This window comes from Elgaria multicarinata, chromosome 2 (assembly GCF_023053635.1).
Source record: "Elgaria multicarinata webbii isolate HBS135686 ecotype San Diego chromosome 2, rElgMul1.1.pri, whole genome shotgun sequence".
Taxonomy (NCBI): Eukaryota; Metazoa; Chordata; class Lepidosauria; order Squamata; family Anguidae; genus Elgaria; species Elgaria multicarinata.
Window position 1 is genome coordinate 28,818,274 of NC_086172.1, and position 18,273 is coordinate 28,836,546.

The 18,273-nt window shown below is 41.5% G+C and overlaps 1 protein-coding gene across 1 annotated transcript in view; it reads left to right on the forward strand.

The window, feature by feature from the left end:
• HECW2 (HECT, C2 and WW domain containing E3 ubiquitin protein ligase 2) overlaps window positions 1-18,273 on the forward strand; it is a 198,942-nt gene that overhangs the window by 74,016 nt on the left and 106,653 nt on the right. The window contains exon 4 of the mRNA XM_063116233.1: window positions 11,580-11,687. Coding sequence (XP_062972303.1) covers window positions 11,580-11,687 — 108 coding nt within the window. The remainder of the gene's footprint in view (window positions 1-11,579; window positions 11,688-18,273) is intronic.

An 18,273-nucleotide genomic window follows, 5' to 3' on the forward strand; every position in this document is an offset into this window, starting at 1 on the left:
AAGGAGGAGGATGACTCTGAGGGTCTATTTTCATACTGGCAATCGGTAACAATGATTAACATCATATGACATTATCACGCAGGCAGGCCACGTGAAAACCATTCAGAAAGGGGGCACAAAATATGATGATGCATAACGTCATGCTGCACTATGCAATTCCAAACTACAGCTCCCAAGAAGCACCTTGATATTGTGCATGTGCAAAAACTTGTATACACTGAATGAAATTTCATCTTAAAGGAGAACACTCATCCGAGCACACCTGAATGAATTTGTTACTTTCTGAGATATAACATATTCACTCTGGGTAAGTTCATCCCTCACTAGTATTTACACTCCTCACCTTAACAGTGAATGGCTCCATGAATATGGGAGTGAAAAGTTCTGAAAGAAACTGCTGAAAGAGGGAAGATGTGTTTTGTAGTTTTCTGGTCATCTGCCTCCCTTATGAAAGTGAGGAGTTATTTTAGTTGTCTGACTACATCACTGCTTGTGCCAGGGTTGGCCCTCCCATGAAGCAGGGTGAAACTCCTGTCTCAGGCTGCAGAGTGGGAGGTGAGGTGAACTGTGTGCCCTACGAACCACTGCCAGGAGGACCAGCCGCCATGCTCCCTCCCTTTGCTGCGAGTGCCAATTCTGTGGACCCTCTCAGTACAAGCCAGCAGGTGGTTCAGTTCTCTGAAGAGCCGCATAGGCTGGTAAAGCTCTTCAGAAAGGTGGCCATGCTCAAATGCCTGGGTCTTTTCTTGGGAATCGGGCATTGTGAAAGGAGGGGTGTCCCTGGAGACCCCCACAGTACAGGTAATCTCCAGGGAGATCCCCTCCCAACCTGATTTCTTCTGTTCTTTGCTTATGACACCTTAAACCATGGCTTAAACCACAGTGAATAAAGCAAAAAGCCTTATTCACTGTGGTTAAAGCCATGGTTTAAGGTGTCTTACGAACAGGCCCACTATAAGCTATATCAAGTGATGCTGTCTTTACTTAGTTCTGAGGACTGTACATATTGGCTTCAGATTCCTTTGGGTATGGTTGCTACATTAAAGCAATAATAAAGATAAGTGATGCTGCACTGTTATTACAACAAAACCCTTTTCCCCCACTTGGAAGTAAGCCCATTGATTTCAGTGGAATTTACTTCAAGGTTGTCATGCTTGCATTTGAATACAGCATCTCTGAAATCAGGGGCAACCATGATCTTCTGTATTATAAAAACAAGGAATATCCATGAATTTCTATTTTAAAATAAGAAGTATCTGGCAACCACAGAAGTAGATGAAATGAATCCAAAATGAGCCAATTAATTTAATTCTAGCTATTTTAGTCATCTGTTTTTAGCTAGCTCACTTAATGAGAAAGGATCTTCTGTTTTGCCTGCTAGAGCTGCCTCTGCTGTTCATTCTTCTCTGATGCTCCTTGAACAACAACTGTTATCAGCTAATTATGCGAGAGGAGGCAGGAAGAATACTAGGCTACATATTCTGCCGAAATCCAGGCTGATAACTGCATAGAGACAGGAAGTAGAGCTCCTCTCCTTGCTTCTTAGGCAGCTAGGAATGTTGTGAAATCTAAGCCACAGAAGAGCTGAGCAAGCTAAGTAGCGCAATTACATTAAGGCCTCCAGTTGTAGCATTTCAATGAGTGTGTGGAGAAGTATATTTTAATATGTAGATATAAAATTTAAAGGAATTGAAACCAGTTTCAGCCACATAGTCCTATGGAAGAGAAAAAAAAACCCAACCTGTCTTCAGAAAGACCAACAAATATCTAGTAGATACCTGCTAACCCATTGCGCACATTATGTGTGCTGCTTAAACAAAATGGCAGACGTAGGTTTATAGCACCTTGCAATGAAACAATATTACTAGTGGTGTAAAAACAGCACATAACCAATTCCAGTCTATTTTAAAGCATGTCAGCTATGAGGCTCTCCTTTGTCTTGCTGAAAGGCACGGCGTCTTGAAAAAAGAGTTATTCATGAAGTGTGTGTGTGAGAGAGAGAGAGTGAGAGAGAATGGGTGGGTGACGAATGGGTCCTTATGTTTTATACATAAATAGGGGCCTGTGAGCATTGGAGTGGATGAGCAGTGCATAGTCTGTGGGTTAATAACCCCTATGGCCTGACCCCCTACAACATGACAGGAATCTATCTAGCAAGAATTTCCCTGGTGGAAGGAATCTGAGAGAGATGGGGGAGGCAGTTTAAGATAACATCAGGCACTTGTTTCTGTTCCAGTGGGATTTGTTTAATTTTGTTTTATTTTAAGCATTTAGCTATTAATATATACAGTGTGTTTGAATATCGTGTGCTGTTCTGAGGATTTCAGTCAAAAGGTAGGATACAAGTCCCCTTAACACAACAACAAGGAACAACTACTACTACTACTACTACTAGCTCCATAAGGTACCTGTAAGGAAGGGGTTAAGCGTACTCAGAATTACTGTTTTTAGCAATTCATTCTTGTTCATTGTCTGTTGTAGAATTGCAGAAGTACCGCTTATCTCTCCACCTGGCCGTAGGCGGGAAGCCATCTCCTGGCTCCGTTGAGGCGAGAGCAGTGACCTTGGGGCAATTTGCAACTGTGAAAGAGAAATTGGCCCTTCCGGAGGGAGGGGGAGGAGTAGAAACGAGGGGCCTTAAAAAGTCTACCAAATCTGAGGCCAGTACCTGAGCTGAAGAACACCTGGCTGCGGGGAAGTATATTCTGTAACAAATGTTTTAGTTTGCTGGTATGGGGTTCGGGGTTGATGTATCTATTTTAGTAGCTCATCTGATGTAAATGCTTGCCTCTTACCCTTCCTATTTCAATAAAGGATTGGGCTTAACCCTTTCAAATTGAGAGCTGTGTGCTTTATTCCAAGATCTGTGCAAAATCCAGTGGGCAGCCGGTTTGGCTGAGTGTGGTTTCCTTTACAGTACCAAATACTTACTTTTTCCTAACTCTGCTTCCTCCCTTCTCTCCTTATAGGCAAAGTACATGTGATGGCAGCAGCCATCAGGATTTTGTTACCACTGAATCTTTGCAAAGCAGGGGAAGGGGAGTGATTTGGAGTATAGTAGGCGTAGCTATTTCTCCTCCTCAACTACTTTCCTTCCTGTGGAGGAAGCAAACAAATTCCAGGAGAAATAATTTCTAGGGAAGGGTTTAGCTCCCCAAACTAATTGCCTTAAAAACCAGTCCTTGGAGGCTTTTGCATATTTCCTTTTATGTTCAACATTTTGATTAAAAATAGATGCAATTTTGAGAGGGCAGTCAAAAGTACATTGAAAAGCAGAGGTGCTTTTTGGCAATTACTATAGCAAAAATAAAGCTAAAAAGACCATCTTGGCTCACCTCTATTTTGTACTAATTTTGCTGTAACATTTAGCCTTAACCATCACCGCACTTGAAGCGCTGTGCACCTGCAATTCAAGGGCATTTTCTCCTTTGTCTTCCACAGTCTAGACATAATACGAGCAGATCAGATGTATTATCTGGCACTATACTACGATATTTTTGCATTGCTTCAGTATTACAGTTCATTGCCTTTTAAAAATATGTTTTATTATGAATTTTTAAATACTCTTAAAAATAAACATCACATTTGCCGAAAGTACCATAACTGGCTTTTGTGAATTTGCCCGTAAAATTGAACAATGGCCATAAAAGAAGAAAAACATAGAATACAAGAAGCACTGTGATAACTTTTACAATAGTTCCCACACCAAATATGCAGTTCCCTCAGGAGTTGCATGCTGAAAAAGGGTAACTCGTGACAACAGCTGAGCTGTAGCATTCTGCACTAGCTCCAGCCATCCAGAGCAGTGTTAAGGGCAGCCCCACATAGAGTGCATTGCAGTAATCCAGTCTTGAGGTTACTAATGCCTACACCACTGTGGCTAAGCTATCCCTGTCCAGGAATGGGGCAGGGTGCTTGCACAATAAAAGGCTTGTCTAGAAGCACCCAAAGTCAGGCTTAAATTGCCAAATGAATTTTTACCGGTGATTTTCCTCAGTTTCTATATACTAACAAGCTATTTTTATTATTATTATTGCTGTTATTATTATTATTATTAGGGAGCTCCAAAGCTTACTCATTTTTGTGACCTCTGAGTTGGCTTAATAAAGGTTTTACGCTAATATAAATCTTAATTTCTGTTCTCATGGCCAGTATGGCTACCTTTCCCTTTTTTCCCTTTTTTGCTATTTATTTTGAGGGATGATGATGATCATGATGATGATGATTCTAACTGTAGGGAAATTTTGCAGCTAACTAAGTTAGACTGTCAGGCTTTATGAAGGCACTTCACTGATGTCAGCATTAGAGATTGATAGTTCATGTGTTTGTTTCTATGACTAAATCATTTGTCATTTCTGGGTTATAGGAAAAAAAAACCTGTTTATCTCAGTCTGCATGACTCTGCACTGAGGTGGGATTAGCTGTTCAGAATTCTTCCATGGGAACCAGTAAAGGAAGGAAGCTGTGGGAGGATGGAGACTTTGCATCCTGTATTCTTCAAAGGGGAGTGGCTACAAATAACTTAATTTGAAGGACAAAATACTTTATATATGTTTGAACCCAGATAAGCACCCGCTCAGAGCACAGGAGATAGTTAACTCTCTGGGTGGGGTAGCTATTAAAAGCAATATAACCGAGAGCCTCCTTTAGAAACTCCCAGTCTAACAACAAACAGAAGATGGAAAATGCAGCAGAAGTACTTCTCCAGTGAGCTCATGGCAGCACCAGTGATGGTGCAGCACAGTATCCAAGATCTCCGTCTTTCAAGGAGGCAGCTTCATTTAACATGGAGAGAAGAATTGGCATATGGATAACAGAGACCTTATAGAAGAATCTCCATTGTTAGACTACTCCAGATTATTCAACTGATGTGAAAGGTGTGAGATATGTCAGGTAATATCCTATATGAGATATGTCAGGTAAGATGAGAAAGCAGAAATAGCCAAAGGCAAACTTACAGTGCAGTCCTTTGCATGTCTACTCAGATGCCCCTATGAATCAGTGGGACTTGCTCCTTGATAGTGTAGGATTGCAGTTTTTTAAAAATGACATTGCTAAAATGGCTTGATTCCATTAGAAAATGTAGCATTAATAGATTCGCTGTGGCAAGTGATTAAAAAAAACCAGCCATCTAAATTGTTTCCATAGGCAAAAAGTTTAGGTAGAATTCAAATATCTTAATATTTGAAGTTAAAGGAGTAGGTTCACCAACTACAATATGCTTTAAGTTCTTAAAAGTTTGTTCTGCATCCCTGTCACCTGTTTTTTTTAATGTAAGGGGAGCTTTTGTAGTTAAATAAGTTGACATTTGTCAAGATGCTCAGAAAAAGGAGGATGTTTGAAGTCATTAGATGTGTGGAAGTGTGCACTTCACTTTTGGATTATTTTAAAGTATTTCAGACAGATGGAAATGTGACGTGTTCTAATTTCATAACTTTATTTATTGCATTTCTATGCCGCCCAATAGCTGAAGCTCTCTGGGCGGTTCACAAAAATTAAACTTTAAATTATGTCGACAAGATTGTCCTCCGAACTGAAAACTTGGTGCCTCCAGGAATCAAAACATTTTACAGAACAAATATATGTATCTTTCCAACTGTCAAAATTAAAACTGTCCATGTCAGGAAGTAATGACTTATAGGTGGTTCACTGTTTGAGAAACAGCTTGCCCAGTATTTATTTTTTATGGATTTTAATATGAGTCCTCTTGGCTTTATTTTGTCAAAACAAGAAAACTCTTGGGAGTGCATCTCCAAGCTTTTCACGAAGTTGTGGGCTCAAGGTTTTCAAAGCAGTGCAGCAAAATCCTTGGTTGCAATTTGAACAAAAGTAAATACTTTGAAACTCCATTGATTTTGATGACAGAATTTCGATTTCTTAGTGAAATTGTTGGGAATCAGAAGTGCTCACCTTTGGTTGGATCATGCCGTTTTACTGTGGGTTAGTGGAGCTGAGCTGGAATTCATTGGAGATGGGAAAATGTTTGAAAATAGATATGGAGACTAGATACCATCAGAAGATGCAATTATATGTGTCAAGTTCTTCATGTTCCCTCTGCTGGTTCTGCCTGGTAAGAAAGGTGACCATGAGCAGACATTAAGCAGTGCATTTTTCCTCATCACTCTTATTTGTTAAAAATGCTTTTGCCTAACTGTGTAGTTTTCTATGTGATGTCTTCATATGTTTTTATGTTTCTCTCTATGAGAGGTTTTTTAAGAAGGTAAATCAACAGCAATAGGATCATTGTAGACTACCACTGTTGTCATCTGGGATGATGAAGATGATGATGATGATGTTCCAGCAGTGTGATATATGCTGTACATGGATAAGGGCCACCATACAAAACAAATCTTTAAAATAGTAATAAAGATGGCCTCTCTTTTACTATAAATATAGTGGCATCCTAAGTACTAAGTTCTCATGGGACAAGTATTACCATGCATGCTTGAGATATGCATCTCTAAACATGTCTGTAAACTACTTCTCTGTGTTCGTGGAATAAGCACTTCTATACCATGATTGCTGGGGAGATGCATGTCTGGGGAGCCTTTAGTTCAAATGTTGTGCTAGGGAACCTTTCCCAATGTGACTCTTGCTCTATTGTGCCAGACTGTCTATCTAGGAAAACTGGCTGACAACTAGCACCATTTAGCAAAAACATGGGGAGCCAAGTGTACGTAACTGAAATAATTTAGTCTGGGCAGAGGAGAGCCTTCATAATGTACTTGAGCATCAATGAAGATGAGTCAGAACTTTTCCAGTAAATATTTTTTTTTTATTGAAAGAAAAATAAAAGTCCAATTAACTGTGCTAGCTCACTTTTCCAGGCGAAATGGAGACTTTTGGAGTTGAGGGTTGCAGCAATTCTGTCTCCTCCCCTCTTCTTCTTCTTCTTCTTCTTCTTCTTCTTCTTCTTCTTCTTCTTCTTCTTCTTCTTCTTCTTCTTTTCTTTCTGTGGTAAGAAAAAAAGATGGGAGAAATGATGAGAAAACAAAGGAGGGTTATGAGTAGAATACACTGTTGGGACCCCAAGTAAAATTCCGTCATTGAGGCAGGGTGATGGCCCAATAAAAGCCTCTGCTGGAAGCATTCAAGGTGCTTTGAAAACACTCGAAATGGTATAGATGTACTTGTTTACTTTGCAACACAGGGTGGGGGTAGTTTTAGAAACACAAACCTAAGGTTTGTGGGCTGTGAAGGTAGTTGTGTGGTTCTTTGGATCCTGGCTGATGATTTCAATGCTGTGAATTTGCTGCCACATCTAACATAAGGCAGATATCAGTATCTGCAGTGACAGAGAAATGTGGGATGAGAGAGGATTTGGATGCAGCACAATGTGTAATGCCTGATAACTTGCCCTTCTGTAGCCTTTGAGGCTGCCTCCATCATGAGTGCATGGAATAAATGGAGTGCATCTGAAGGGTTCCTGTCAGTGCATTTTGTTTTGTGACTCTAAGGCAAGAACTCTGCTTACTAAACTACTAACCTTTGGGCGGTATTTGACCCTTTAAATGTTTGGTTGTATATATAGCTGACACAAGCTTCGAGTTCAAATCCCAGTTTACAATTTCAGCTGGTTACAAGAAAAAGGAGAGAGCCATGTCAGTTGAAGCTTGCAACCTTTGATGAAACGATGAGGCAGCAATCTATTTGCACTTGAAAGGGGGGGGGTTCCCGCTTCATGGAAAGGTAAAATCATACCTTTATTAAAGTCAGAGGAGATTTTGCCACAGAGACATGATGTCTCCTGGTGCTTTTACTCTTGGCACTCTCCTGTATAGGTGGGAAAAGATTTAACTCTCTCCCATTAATTCCAGTGATCAAGATAAGGGACCCTAGGGCTCTTGGGAAAGAGGTTGCACATAGAGGTGTATGTGTTCAAAATGTCCTCAACGCTTCGATGTAGTGATTTCCGTATAAGAAGCAACCATGCCCAGATAGGGGTCTTACCTGAGCACATGGTCCTCATTTGAGTCTGAAGTTACCGATTCAAGGCTGGGTGAATCTCAAATGATTACTCCAAGGTAAATGTATTGGCAGGTAGAGCCTAAACCACTGCCTTTTTGGTTTAATCCTATTATGATGGTTATTTCTACAGTACGTTTTATTTGGAAAATGAATTTGAGACTGCATTTGGCTAGTGTTGATGCATTAGGGTGCACCTGAAACTAAGTTATTGAGCTCTTATGCAGTGTGACGCTTAATCACATTTTCCAGTTGGTAATTTTGCACAATTTGACACAAGTCTGCATGAATCATTTTCACTAATCATGTTTCCTAGTGTATTTCAGAGTTAAAACTTCAGCTGCCCGAACTGAGGGTCATATATTTTATCTATATGTTGTTCTGTATTTGCCTCCCTCCAGAAAGGTGAGAGATTCCGGGGCAGTTTTTTACAGATCCACTTTCTTTTGAATGAGGAAGCAATGGAGACTGATTTGCTTTTTACAATTATAGTAAAGCCATCTTACAAACAGACATATAGTTTGGGCACCTTCCACCCATTCCACACAGAGAAGCCAACTGGACTGGGGGCATATCTACACCAAGCAGGATATTCCACTATGAAAGTGGTATATAAAAGGCAAGAGCCACACTACTGCTTTATAGCTGTACTGAAGTGCAGTGACGACTGTTGGGGCCCATTGACACATACCATATACCACTTTCATGCCACTATATCCTGCTTGGTGTGGCTCCTGCCTTTTATATTCCATTTTCATAGTGGAATATCCTGCTTGATGTAGATGAGGCCTGGCAGTTGCATCTTACTTCAGTACTGGTGATGGGATAGCATCTTCCACTATACCATAGACGGTAGTCTAGTTTAGGGGCCTAGGTCAGGCCATGTGACATAGACAGCTTTGCCCTCCAACAGAGGAAAATGGCACAGATATTCAGAGGAGCAGCCAGAGTAGGGTGGGTGGGGGGACAGCTTGAGGCAATTGCTTCACTCTGCCTAATAATAGGGCTGGTCTTGTAACAAGCAGACACACACAAGCAGGCAGTACAAGCCTTAAAGCAGCTCCAACCTCCATGAAGGTTTTCCTAGCCAGCTCCAAAGATATGGCAGAAATATAGCCTTTCTCAGGCCAAATTCAAAACTGGTACCTTTCCATATAGGTTGGCCACACCTTTTATTACACCCCAAACTCTATGTGGCTATAGTGGTACACTTGCCTCTTCAAATGCACAAGTGTGTGTTTGTGCGTTGAGTGCAACCCAATTTCCTACCTGTCCATAGGTGCATTTCTCCCAGCCGGTGGGATTATAATTCTGCACTCCTTAATGGCACACCCTTTTTGCACTTTATATTACACCCCTATCCTACTTTAGACCTTACTGGGGCACACACCTGCATTTTAAGACATGAACCTGCATCTTCTGTCATAATGAGTAATTTGGGCCTCAGACTGTAACACCCTTTAAGGAAGTTGCATGAGCTTGGCTGTCTTGATTTCCCAATTAATGGTATTTTCTTTCTTTCTTCTTCTACTGTCCAAGTCCTGCCAAAGCTAAAGGGAGTCTTTTAAAAGATAGTCAGCAAGCTGAAATGCACCCTTTAGCTTTTTAATTAAAATGCAAACAATTTTGCCAATAAGTGTTACCGTTTAAACTGCTAGCGTTAAGGAACCCCATCAAATAAAAGGGAAGAAGCCTCTGCTTGATTCTTTTCCTCACTGACTTCTTCTGTGCTGATCTGGCACAAACAGCAGTAAGGCTTGAAAACCTTGTTATCACCTCATTCGCTTGCCAAAGCAAAAAGAGAGTCTGTCAGTTACCCTGGTGCTCCATCAGTTGACATTGTTGCTCTTGCTCTGAAAAAAGGCCTGGAGCTACTTTCCCAGAACTCATAGCAACAGATCATCAAGAATAACCACAGGGAAGGTTCTCTGCACAGAAGAGAATGGTTTCCATGTAAAGTAGATTTAACATAGCATTTGTTTGTAAAGTCTTCTCCAAATTCTAAAGCACAGGCATTCACGCAGCAGCTGCTATACAATTTAGCAAAAATATCAAGCAGTCTTTATCGATACCGTCTTAAAAGATCTTGGATATTAAATTTCCTTCTCTGCATTTTTGCATACAAATTCCTGCACATCTATATTTCTTGCATACTCCTGTGTGTGTGTGTACACTCCTCCCTGTCCATTTTGAATGGCAATTTGAAAAACCTTACCTGAGTTGAAGTTTTCTTGGATCAAACTCAATAAAAAAGCACAAAGAAATGCCAATAGGATGTGGACTTGGTCACAAAACCTCACTATGTACCCCTTAGCCATGCAGTGATGTATTTTCTTTCCCTACAAGTCCTGCTTGTTTACCAGTCTATTCCCATCCCAACTTTTGAGCTCCTTGAGGAAAAACAGTAGAAAAGACATTTTTCCCAAGGGTAAAATGTCAGGACAGCTTAGTATCTGCACGAAGAAGCAGATGATTGAACGTGAAAGACTGTTTTAGTTTATATTTTGTTTTTTAGAGAGAGAGAAAATACTCTATGTGAAACTTTTCTATTTATCTTACATTTATCGTTTTAAGATGTGTAAAATGTGTGTATGTGCTCACAACACACACACAGACACACATGGATGTAGAACCTCTTTCAGCCCAAGGACCAAATTGCATTCTTTGAGGCTGCAATCCAGTAGTGGACGCGGGCCAAGAGCAAAAGGGATAGGGCCAAAATGCAATAAATAAATAAATACCAGCATATTTGACCTCAAAGCTCTTATTGCCAGTAACTAAGCATTAAGAGAGATTTCAGTCTTTTAGAATGAGGGGAAACAGCACAAAAGCTGGAGGCCCCAAATGATCGGTGGCTGGGGAAAAGGAAGTCGGAATGGCCTTCTGGAGACCCTCACAGGGCCAGACTAGCACCCCCTCCCTGGCCTGAGGTTCGACAGTCCACCACCAATATGTTTACTCTTTATTGTTTACTACAACTTATTAGATTGTAAGCCTATGCGGCAGGGTCTTGCTATTTACTGTGTTATCTGTACAGCACCATGTACATTGATGGTGCTATATAAATAAATAATAATAATAATAATAATAATAATAATAATAATAATAATAATGTAGTACTTAAATATGTAGTACTTAAATCCTGGAGGCCCGACTGGCATCAGCATTGGCTTTATTTTGGCACCAGGTTAAGACATGGCTTTTTAACAAAGCCTTTGATGGCTGAAATCCACCAGCCTGCGCACTGTCTTGTTTTAATTGGTTTTTATGGTTCTAAAATTTCATATTGGTTTGAACATATTAATGGTTTAATTTGTTTTAGAATTGTATATTGTTCTATTTTATAGGTATGATTTTATCCGTACGCCGCCCTGAGAACTTTGAGATATAGGGCAGGATATACATATTTAAATTAATAAATAGTAATTTACATCTGGCAAATAGCCTGATACAAAGGTGCACTTGAAAAGAAAGTGATTTTATTCCTCACAACCTGCAACTAACATAGCTGGGGTTACAGTCTACTTATGCAGCACAGGCAACTACCCTGACAACAAGTTGTGTTATTCTATGTAATATTTTAATGGAGGAAAAAAACACTCTTTGTTTTTCAGATGAGAATTCACCAGCAAACTTCTGGGATTCTAAGAATCGTGGTGTGACTGGAACACAGAAAGGGCAAATAGTATGGCGAATTGAACCTGGCCCATATTTCATGGAACGTAAGTGATATGGGAAATTCAGGATGAATATGTGAATAACTATATATAGAAGCAATCCTTGCTTCCTTGAGGAGGCCATTTTGAAACACTTCAGCATAGTCGTATTACAGAAAAAGGGGTGTGGTGAGGGGACGAGAAAACCCTTTTTGAAGTTAATCTTGAGGGAAATGGTGGCAGCACAAGAATCTAATCATTTATAAGTATTTGTAAATAAGCTACCTGTTTCTTATTTAGGGTGACCATATGACCGGATTTGCCCGGATTTGTCCGGGTTTTTGATGGCAAATCCGGGTGGGGGGAGGGGAAATCCGAATTTTTTTCAAAGAGCAGCTTTAATGGGAATTAACAAAAATGCTTATAACTTCGTCATTTTTTAAGATAAAGACATGAAACTTGGCACAATGGTAGCTCTTAGGAAGGGCTTTATTCATGCCAAATTTGAAACATACACATTCATCCATTGAAAGAGAAAAAACATTCCTTCTTAGTGCAAGCATCATGCAATAGACTCTTTGGATCCAAGCAACCATTTTTGAAAAAGTTAGGGTAAATCAACGTATCATGATTCTAATCTAATCACAGTATTGCAAGGTATATTAAAATGGTGCATTCCTCTGTGGTGAATCAGTATTTAGTAGGGCTATGCTAAACATTGAGGGAGGGATATTTGAAGAATTCATTTTTTTTTACAAATTCTGATATGAACTGATCTGATCCATACACCATAGACTAGAATTCATAGTCTGATCCATACACCACAGCCACTTTCCCATCACACAGCAAGCTGTGAAAATCTTCCAGCTTTTTGGAGGGACTCTTCTTGACAGAATTTCTACAGCCAAAAAGAGAGTGACATGTCATGCAGATATTGTACGCACCTTCTTCACACTTTGCCCAGAGAATGGGAAGAGTGACACTTCCCAGCACCTCTGATGGCATGGATTGAGGAACAAGCCAAGTAACCCATAGCTTAGGGCCTCATATTATGAGGGGCCTCTAAATATATTCAGAGATAATTAAGACATAATTGAAATAGTGTTGTCTTAATATGTTGGGGAGTCTGATATGGCTTACAGCAGAATTCCTTATATAGAGAAAGTGTGGCAACACATCATTTAGTATTGGAGGCAATAAATGTAGGGTAGAGCTTGTTAAAAGAAGTTCCAATCAACTTTATTAGTGCTTTTATACACATCTTCAGAGAAGGCTATCCAACACTTTAAATTAAAAGCACCCCCCAATGCTGGGTGTCTGAGTGTAAGTAAGTGAAAGCATGCGGTAATGGTTACTTGCTTCCTCTCTGTAGAGACCATATGATATTTACTGTAGAGGCGCAGGAAGAAGAAGAGCGAGCAGGAAATAGGAACTGGTCAAGCTACAGGACATTCTCTATTGCCCCCTAGTGTCTGGAAGTATGCAGAGAAGGAAGAAAAAAGACAAGAGAAACATGGAAAGGGAAAGAAAGAAAAAGGAAAGAAAGAAAGAGGAAGAAAGTGATGCCAGGTGTTTTAGTGGTCTGCATCATCGAGGTCCTCCACCAGCACATCATCTGGGTGGAAGACAAGAGAAGGGGGACATAATTATATCAGCTCATCAGATTTAGGACATGGTAGGGAGGAAAGGTTAGCAGAACACTAGTAACAGAAGCAGCAGTTGATATCTTTTTTATTCCTCCCTTGCTCCAAGAAGCTCAGAGTGGTGCTGCACTACAGCAAAGAAGTTGGGCCCTTTATTGGCTCCTAAGAGACTAGCTAAGGCTACAGTGATGACCTTTGGGATGGAGAGTGAGCAGCAGAAGCGCTTCTGTGTCTTTGGTGACATGGCTCTGGAAATAGATGTTACCTTTGCGCGCAGAGAAGTTTTGGATGGCTACAGGCAACTCTCCGCAGACTCTGATTTTCTGGAGCTGGTGATGGATCTTTTCCCTCACTTCCTTTGTCTGGAGAGGTGGAAAAAAAAATCCCCCAACATCAGAAACCATTTTTAATCCCAGAAAAGGGCTGGCATTTAAAAGCTGGGGTCTTCAACATGAAGCCCACAGGCGCTGATTTACTTATGGGCATCTCTGTATGGGCCCTCCAGGCTCCCTGACCCTCCTGATTTTTGTTTTATTTCTTACAATCTTTAATTTTTTAAAAAAACAGGGACACTGGTGCTTCTCTCCAGCATCTCCTTTAATTGGGTTAAAATGTTTTGGTGTTTTAAACCTCAGACCCCACCTCTGACCTGTACTTAGGTTCTTGGGCACTTTTCTTTGAGTCTCACCACTTTGCCTTCTGGGAAATGAGTGTTTTGTAACCAACCCCACCCACCATTTTAGCCACTTTATGATCAGAACACAACCCCATGGTAGCCATTTTGTGACAGTACCTACAACACTTTCAAAATCTCAGATGTGCCCAGTGACGCAAAGGGGTTGGGGAGCCCTGCTTTGAGGCATACCCCTTCCCTGCTCGAGCAAGCTGAACCCGGCAGCTCACCTCGTTCCCCATTAGCTGTTCTCCACTGCCTGGAAGGGAGTATACGAGGAGGAGCCCAGCTTCGCATACCCTTAGCAGGGGATGGTAAACAGCAAGCAAAGCTGAATTGAGGAAAGATCTTCGTTGCTGTTCACTGAAGATCTGTCCAAAAACCCTTTATCTTCTTCCCCCACCAAAATGAAGTCAAAAGATGTCTAAGTGGACTTGCATATATTCACCCCATAATTCCTGCTTTCCCCTTTCCTCCTTTTACTTCTCTGTCAATAATTTCTTTCACACTCTCAATTTAAATTTAAATTGTAAGTCCCAACCTGTCTCTTTCGCACACGTTACTCTGTAAGGGGCCATGTACATTGATAGTACTATGTAAAGAAGAACAATTAAAAGGCTCATCATCACTGGACCAGCTTTCTGGCACCCAAAGATGCCACAGAGGGATATTCTTACCTCTCCAACTCTCATGGTGTTTACATAAGAGAGCAGGTTCTTTCAGTGTTGCTCTTTTCTGTACCAGAGTTCTTCAGCATTAGCCATGCTCATCCCTGACAGAGAAACAATAAGAGATAACCCTTTATTGTTCTGAACATGATCTATGGCAGGGGAGGAGAACCTGTGGTCCTCTAGATGTTGTGGGACTGCAGCTTCCACCATTGGCCTGCAGAGCCAATGGTGAGGGATGATGGGAGTTGAATTCCAACATCATCTGGGGGTGCAGGTTGCTCACCCATTATGCGTCAGGGTCTTTCTCACATAGTGACTTGGAGCCTTCTGCTCCCTTTGCATGATAACTGCTCTTGATGCACAGGGTTGTGAAGGCTGCCTCCAGATTTACCTTTAATTTATTTATTTATTTATTTATTACATTTTTATACTGCCCAATAGCCGAAGCTCTTTAAGTGGATTTCTCTGACACCTCCCCTGACTAATTGTAGCAGTAGTCTGCCTCACAAGATGGAATCTCAAATGCTCTTGCATGCCTATTTCCCACCACTGGAATTGCTTCTGGGGTGGAGCCTATTAATCACATACTTATTGTATGTACGAAAGGCCTAGACAAAGGGAATACCACACCAAAAATACAAACAAACAAACAAAACAAAACCTCTAGAAAAATAAAACAAGAAGAGAAATATACATACAATACTCAGTGTGGACTAGGCCTCAGGATCCTCCAACATACCAACAAAATTTGCCTTGATTTTCTTTCCTGATAGTTCAAACATTGGTACTCTATAGATAGCTGCTACGTCCATGTCTGACAGCAAATAACAAATTGTTTCTTCATCTAAAGCAAACTTATGAGATTCTAGGATATCAGCTATAAATATAACTTGAATGCCAGTGAATGGGGGACATTTTATAAGGTGGGCCCTATGGCAGGGCTGGCCTTCTCATCAGACAGAGTAAGGTGGCTTTCTCAGGCAGCAGACTTTGAGCATGATGAAAAGGCAACAAAACCTTATTTATTCAGTTTATCACTGTATTTTTTACTATGTGGTGGGGTGGGGGAGGTGCCTAAATAACTGGGCTGGCCTTGGGTATAGTGTGTGGGCTGAGAGTGGGGGTGGAAGGGCACTTTCAGTTTAAGCTCAGGCATCAAAATATCTTGAACAAGGGAGAAAAGCATCAGTAACAACTGAAGGAGATGGCAGTCTCTTTTATGAAGAACTGAGATGAAAATTTGCTGTCCTATTTCTCTTGTTACGTGGAACAAAGGCATTTGGAAGAGCACATAATGTTCCAGCAAGTAGCTGCTGTTGCTTACTTACCTTTCTGGTGAAGGAGTAACTCACAGAGGTGGAAAATGCCCTCCTTGGCCTAGTGACTGCTAAGTTTTTGGGGGTCACAGATGCAAAGGGGGAGCTCTGCAACATGGTGGCCCAGCTGTGGGAGCTCACAGGTGTTCTAGGGGGAAGGATGGAAAGTGGGATGTTAATCTCTATCGATCTGTATATTGCCAGACAAGCAACTCCCTCACAGTGCAAGCTGAAAATGAATTTACCTGGTTGCTGGCATTGTTGTTGGCTGCGTCCATGTAGATGATGCCTTGCAGAGCCAAGCGTAGACTTGACTCCAGCTCCGGCTCAAGGGGAGGCCTGATTTTGCTGGCAGGGCAGAGGGGAAAGTATTAGAGGGAGGGGGCGGCCATCCAGATTGAATCCATCACAAAGTAACTGATGCCCAAACCAATAGCTTGCCTGACATTTGCCCATCTCAAATCATGTTTATTACACAAATGACAGATTATAATCAATAAGGAAATTTACAACCAAACAAATCAAACATTTATAATACAGATTATACATAAAATGTGAAGTAATTAGACAAAAAAAAATCCAGCCTTATAGGCTTGCCTAAATTGGGAGGTTTTCCTGACAAATTTGCATGGGTTAAACAGGCTTAGCTGTGTTAGATAGCAGATACTTGATTTTATCCATATCAGGATGATTGGCTACCAGCTCTTAACTTTCCTTTGCAAATCTCCTACATGGAGGCTGCATTCGGGCCTGGAGAAGCACAGACCTTCAGACTCTGAACACCAAGAAGCACAGAGACCAGGACTGAGGGAATCCCCACTGGGGGTGGAAGAGGAAGGAGGAGGAGCTTTCTGGGCACTGAGGTCATGTTCCCCAAGGTAACATGAGATGAAGGCCTATAAGATGTGTGGGCACTTGCTAGGAGAGTCCAAAGCTTCTCTCAGAGCTAAGACTTCCCAATTCTTTGTTAAAATTCTATAGCATTGAGGACTTCTGAGACAGCCCCTTGGTTTTCATGAGTAATTTGCTTTCTGGATTCCTCCTGTGCCTCTTCTGTTTCATTTTTACTCTTTTGTTTGCTTTTCTGATCATTTTCCATTTCTTGCTTTTATCTGTCCCTTATAGAACTCCCCTCCCAACTGTTAGTCCCTCACTATGTGGGTTAGTCCCTACCCCACCCCCCAAAAGATGTACCTCAAATGATAGATTGCGAGCATGGCACACGGCAGCATTGACTAGGGTGCAGATTGTATCAGGAGCTTTTCCATCAGGTCCTCGGAGAGACCAAGTGGACAGAGCAGAGAAGGTGAGGACCAATTCCCAATGGACTACAGTAGGGCTGCTCCAGCTCCAGTCCTACACTTCCTTCCCAACCTCACCCTCCAAATGGTTTTGTCTGAGCTCTCATTCACATTGGAACCCTCCACATAACCTTCAGAACAGGAGTTACAATTCCATATTATCATGAGTGTTTAAAAATAGATTTGGTGATCCTGTCCCAAATGGCTGCGTAGTTTTTCTTTCTACTACCTCAACAGAAACTCCTCCAAATTTGAACCCTGGACTCTCCATCCACTGTCTCTCAGACACCTCTCCACTAGATTTCTGGTGCTGCATCTCACTCACCACTGTTGCCCATCTCACCTCCACTTGGAGGCATGTTGGTTCCAGAGTCTCCTGTTTATTCTTATTTCCAGACAGGCAAACAGCAGAGATGCTACTGAGAAAGCGAATGTCCTCATTTTCCTGCTGATTCATCTGGATTTTTTTTTTTTTTTAGAGAATCAGGCTGTTAGTCAGGGGAGGGCATTTCTGGGCCTTGCTGACATGTCCCAGGCACCATTCCCACAATGGCTCTGACGGGGAGTGGAACTGCCCATCCCAACATAATGTTCTACTTCTGCACAGACTAGAATGTGCAGGGAACTGGAAAAGTGATGGAATAAAGAGGTGGTGCTCTGGGATCCTATGGGGAAAACAATCATAATGGAAATTGTCTTGGGATCGCCTGGTGCTTCCACACCAGCCAATTAGTGAGGTTGAACACCTCCTCATCCGCACTGGATCCATCTGTGCTGGATGAGTACAAGTTCTCTTGACTGCTTGGTCTACATGGTCACACAGACCATGTAGACATAGTTATATCCCCCTTTTTCAAAGAGATATTCTTCTCAAGGAAACCATCCTTACTAACCTACTCTGCCTCCATCAGTACCAATTTGACAGGCAGGAGGGACTTGCATCCCCAGCCCCCAAGAAGAGTGCTGCTGTTCAGGCTTTCAGAGATCCTGGAAGAGGAGACTTGAGCTCTGTTTGTGGCCCCAGGGAGATAGTTTCAGGAGTGGAGAA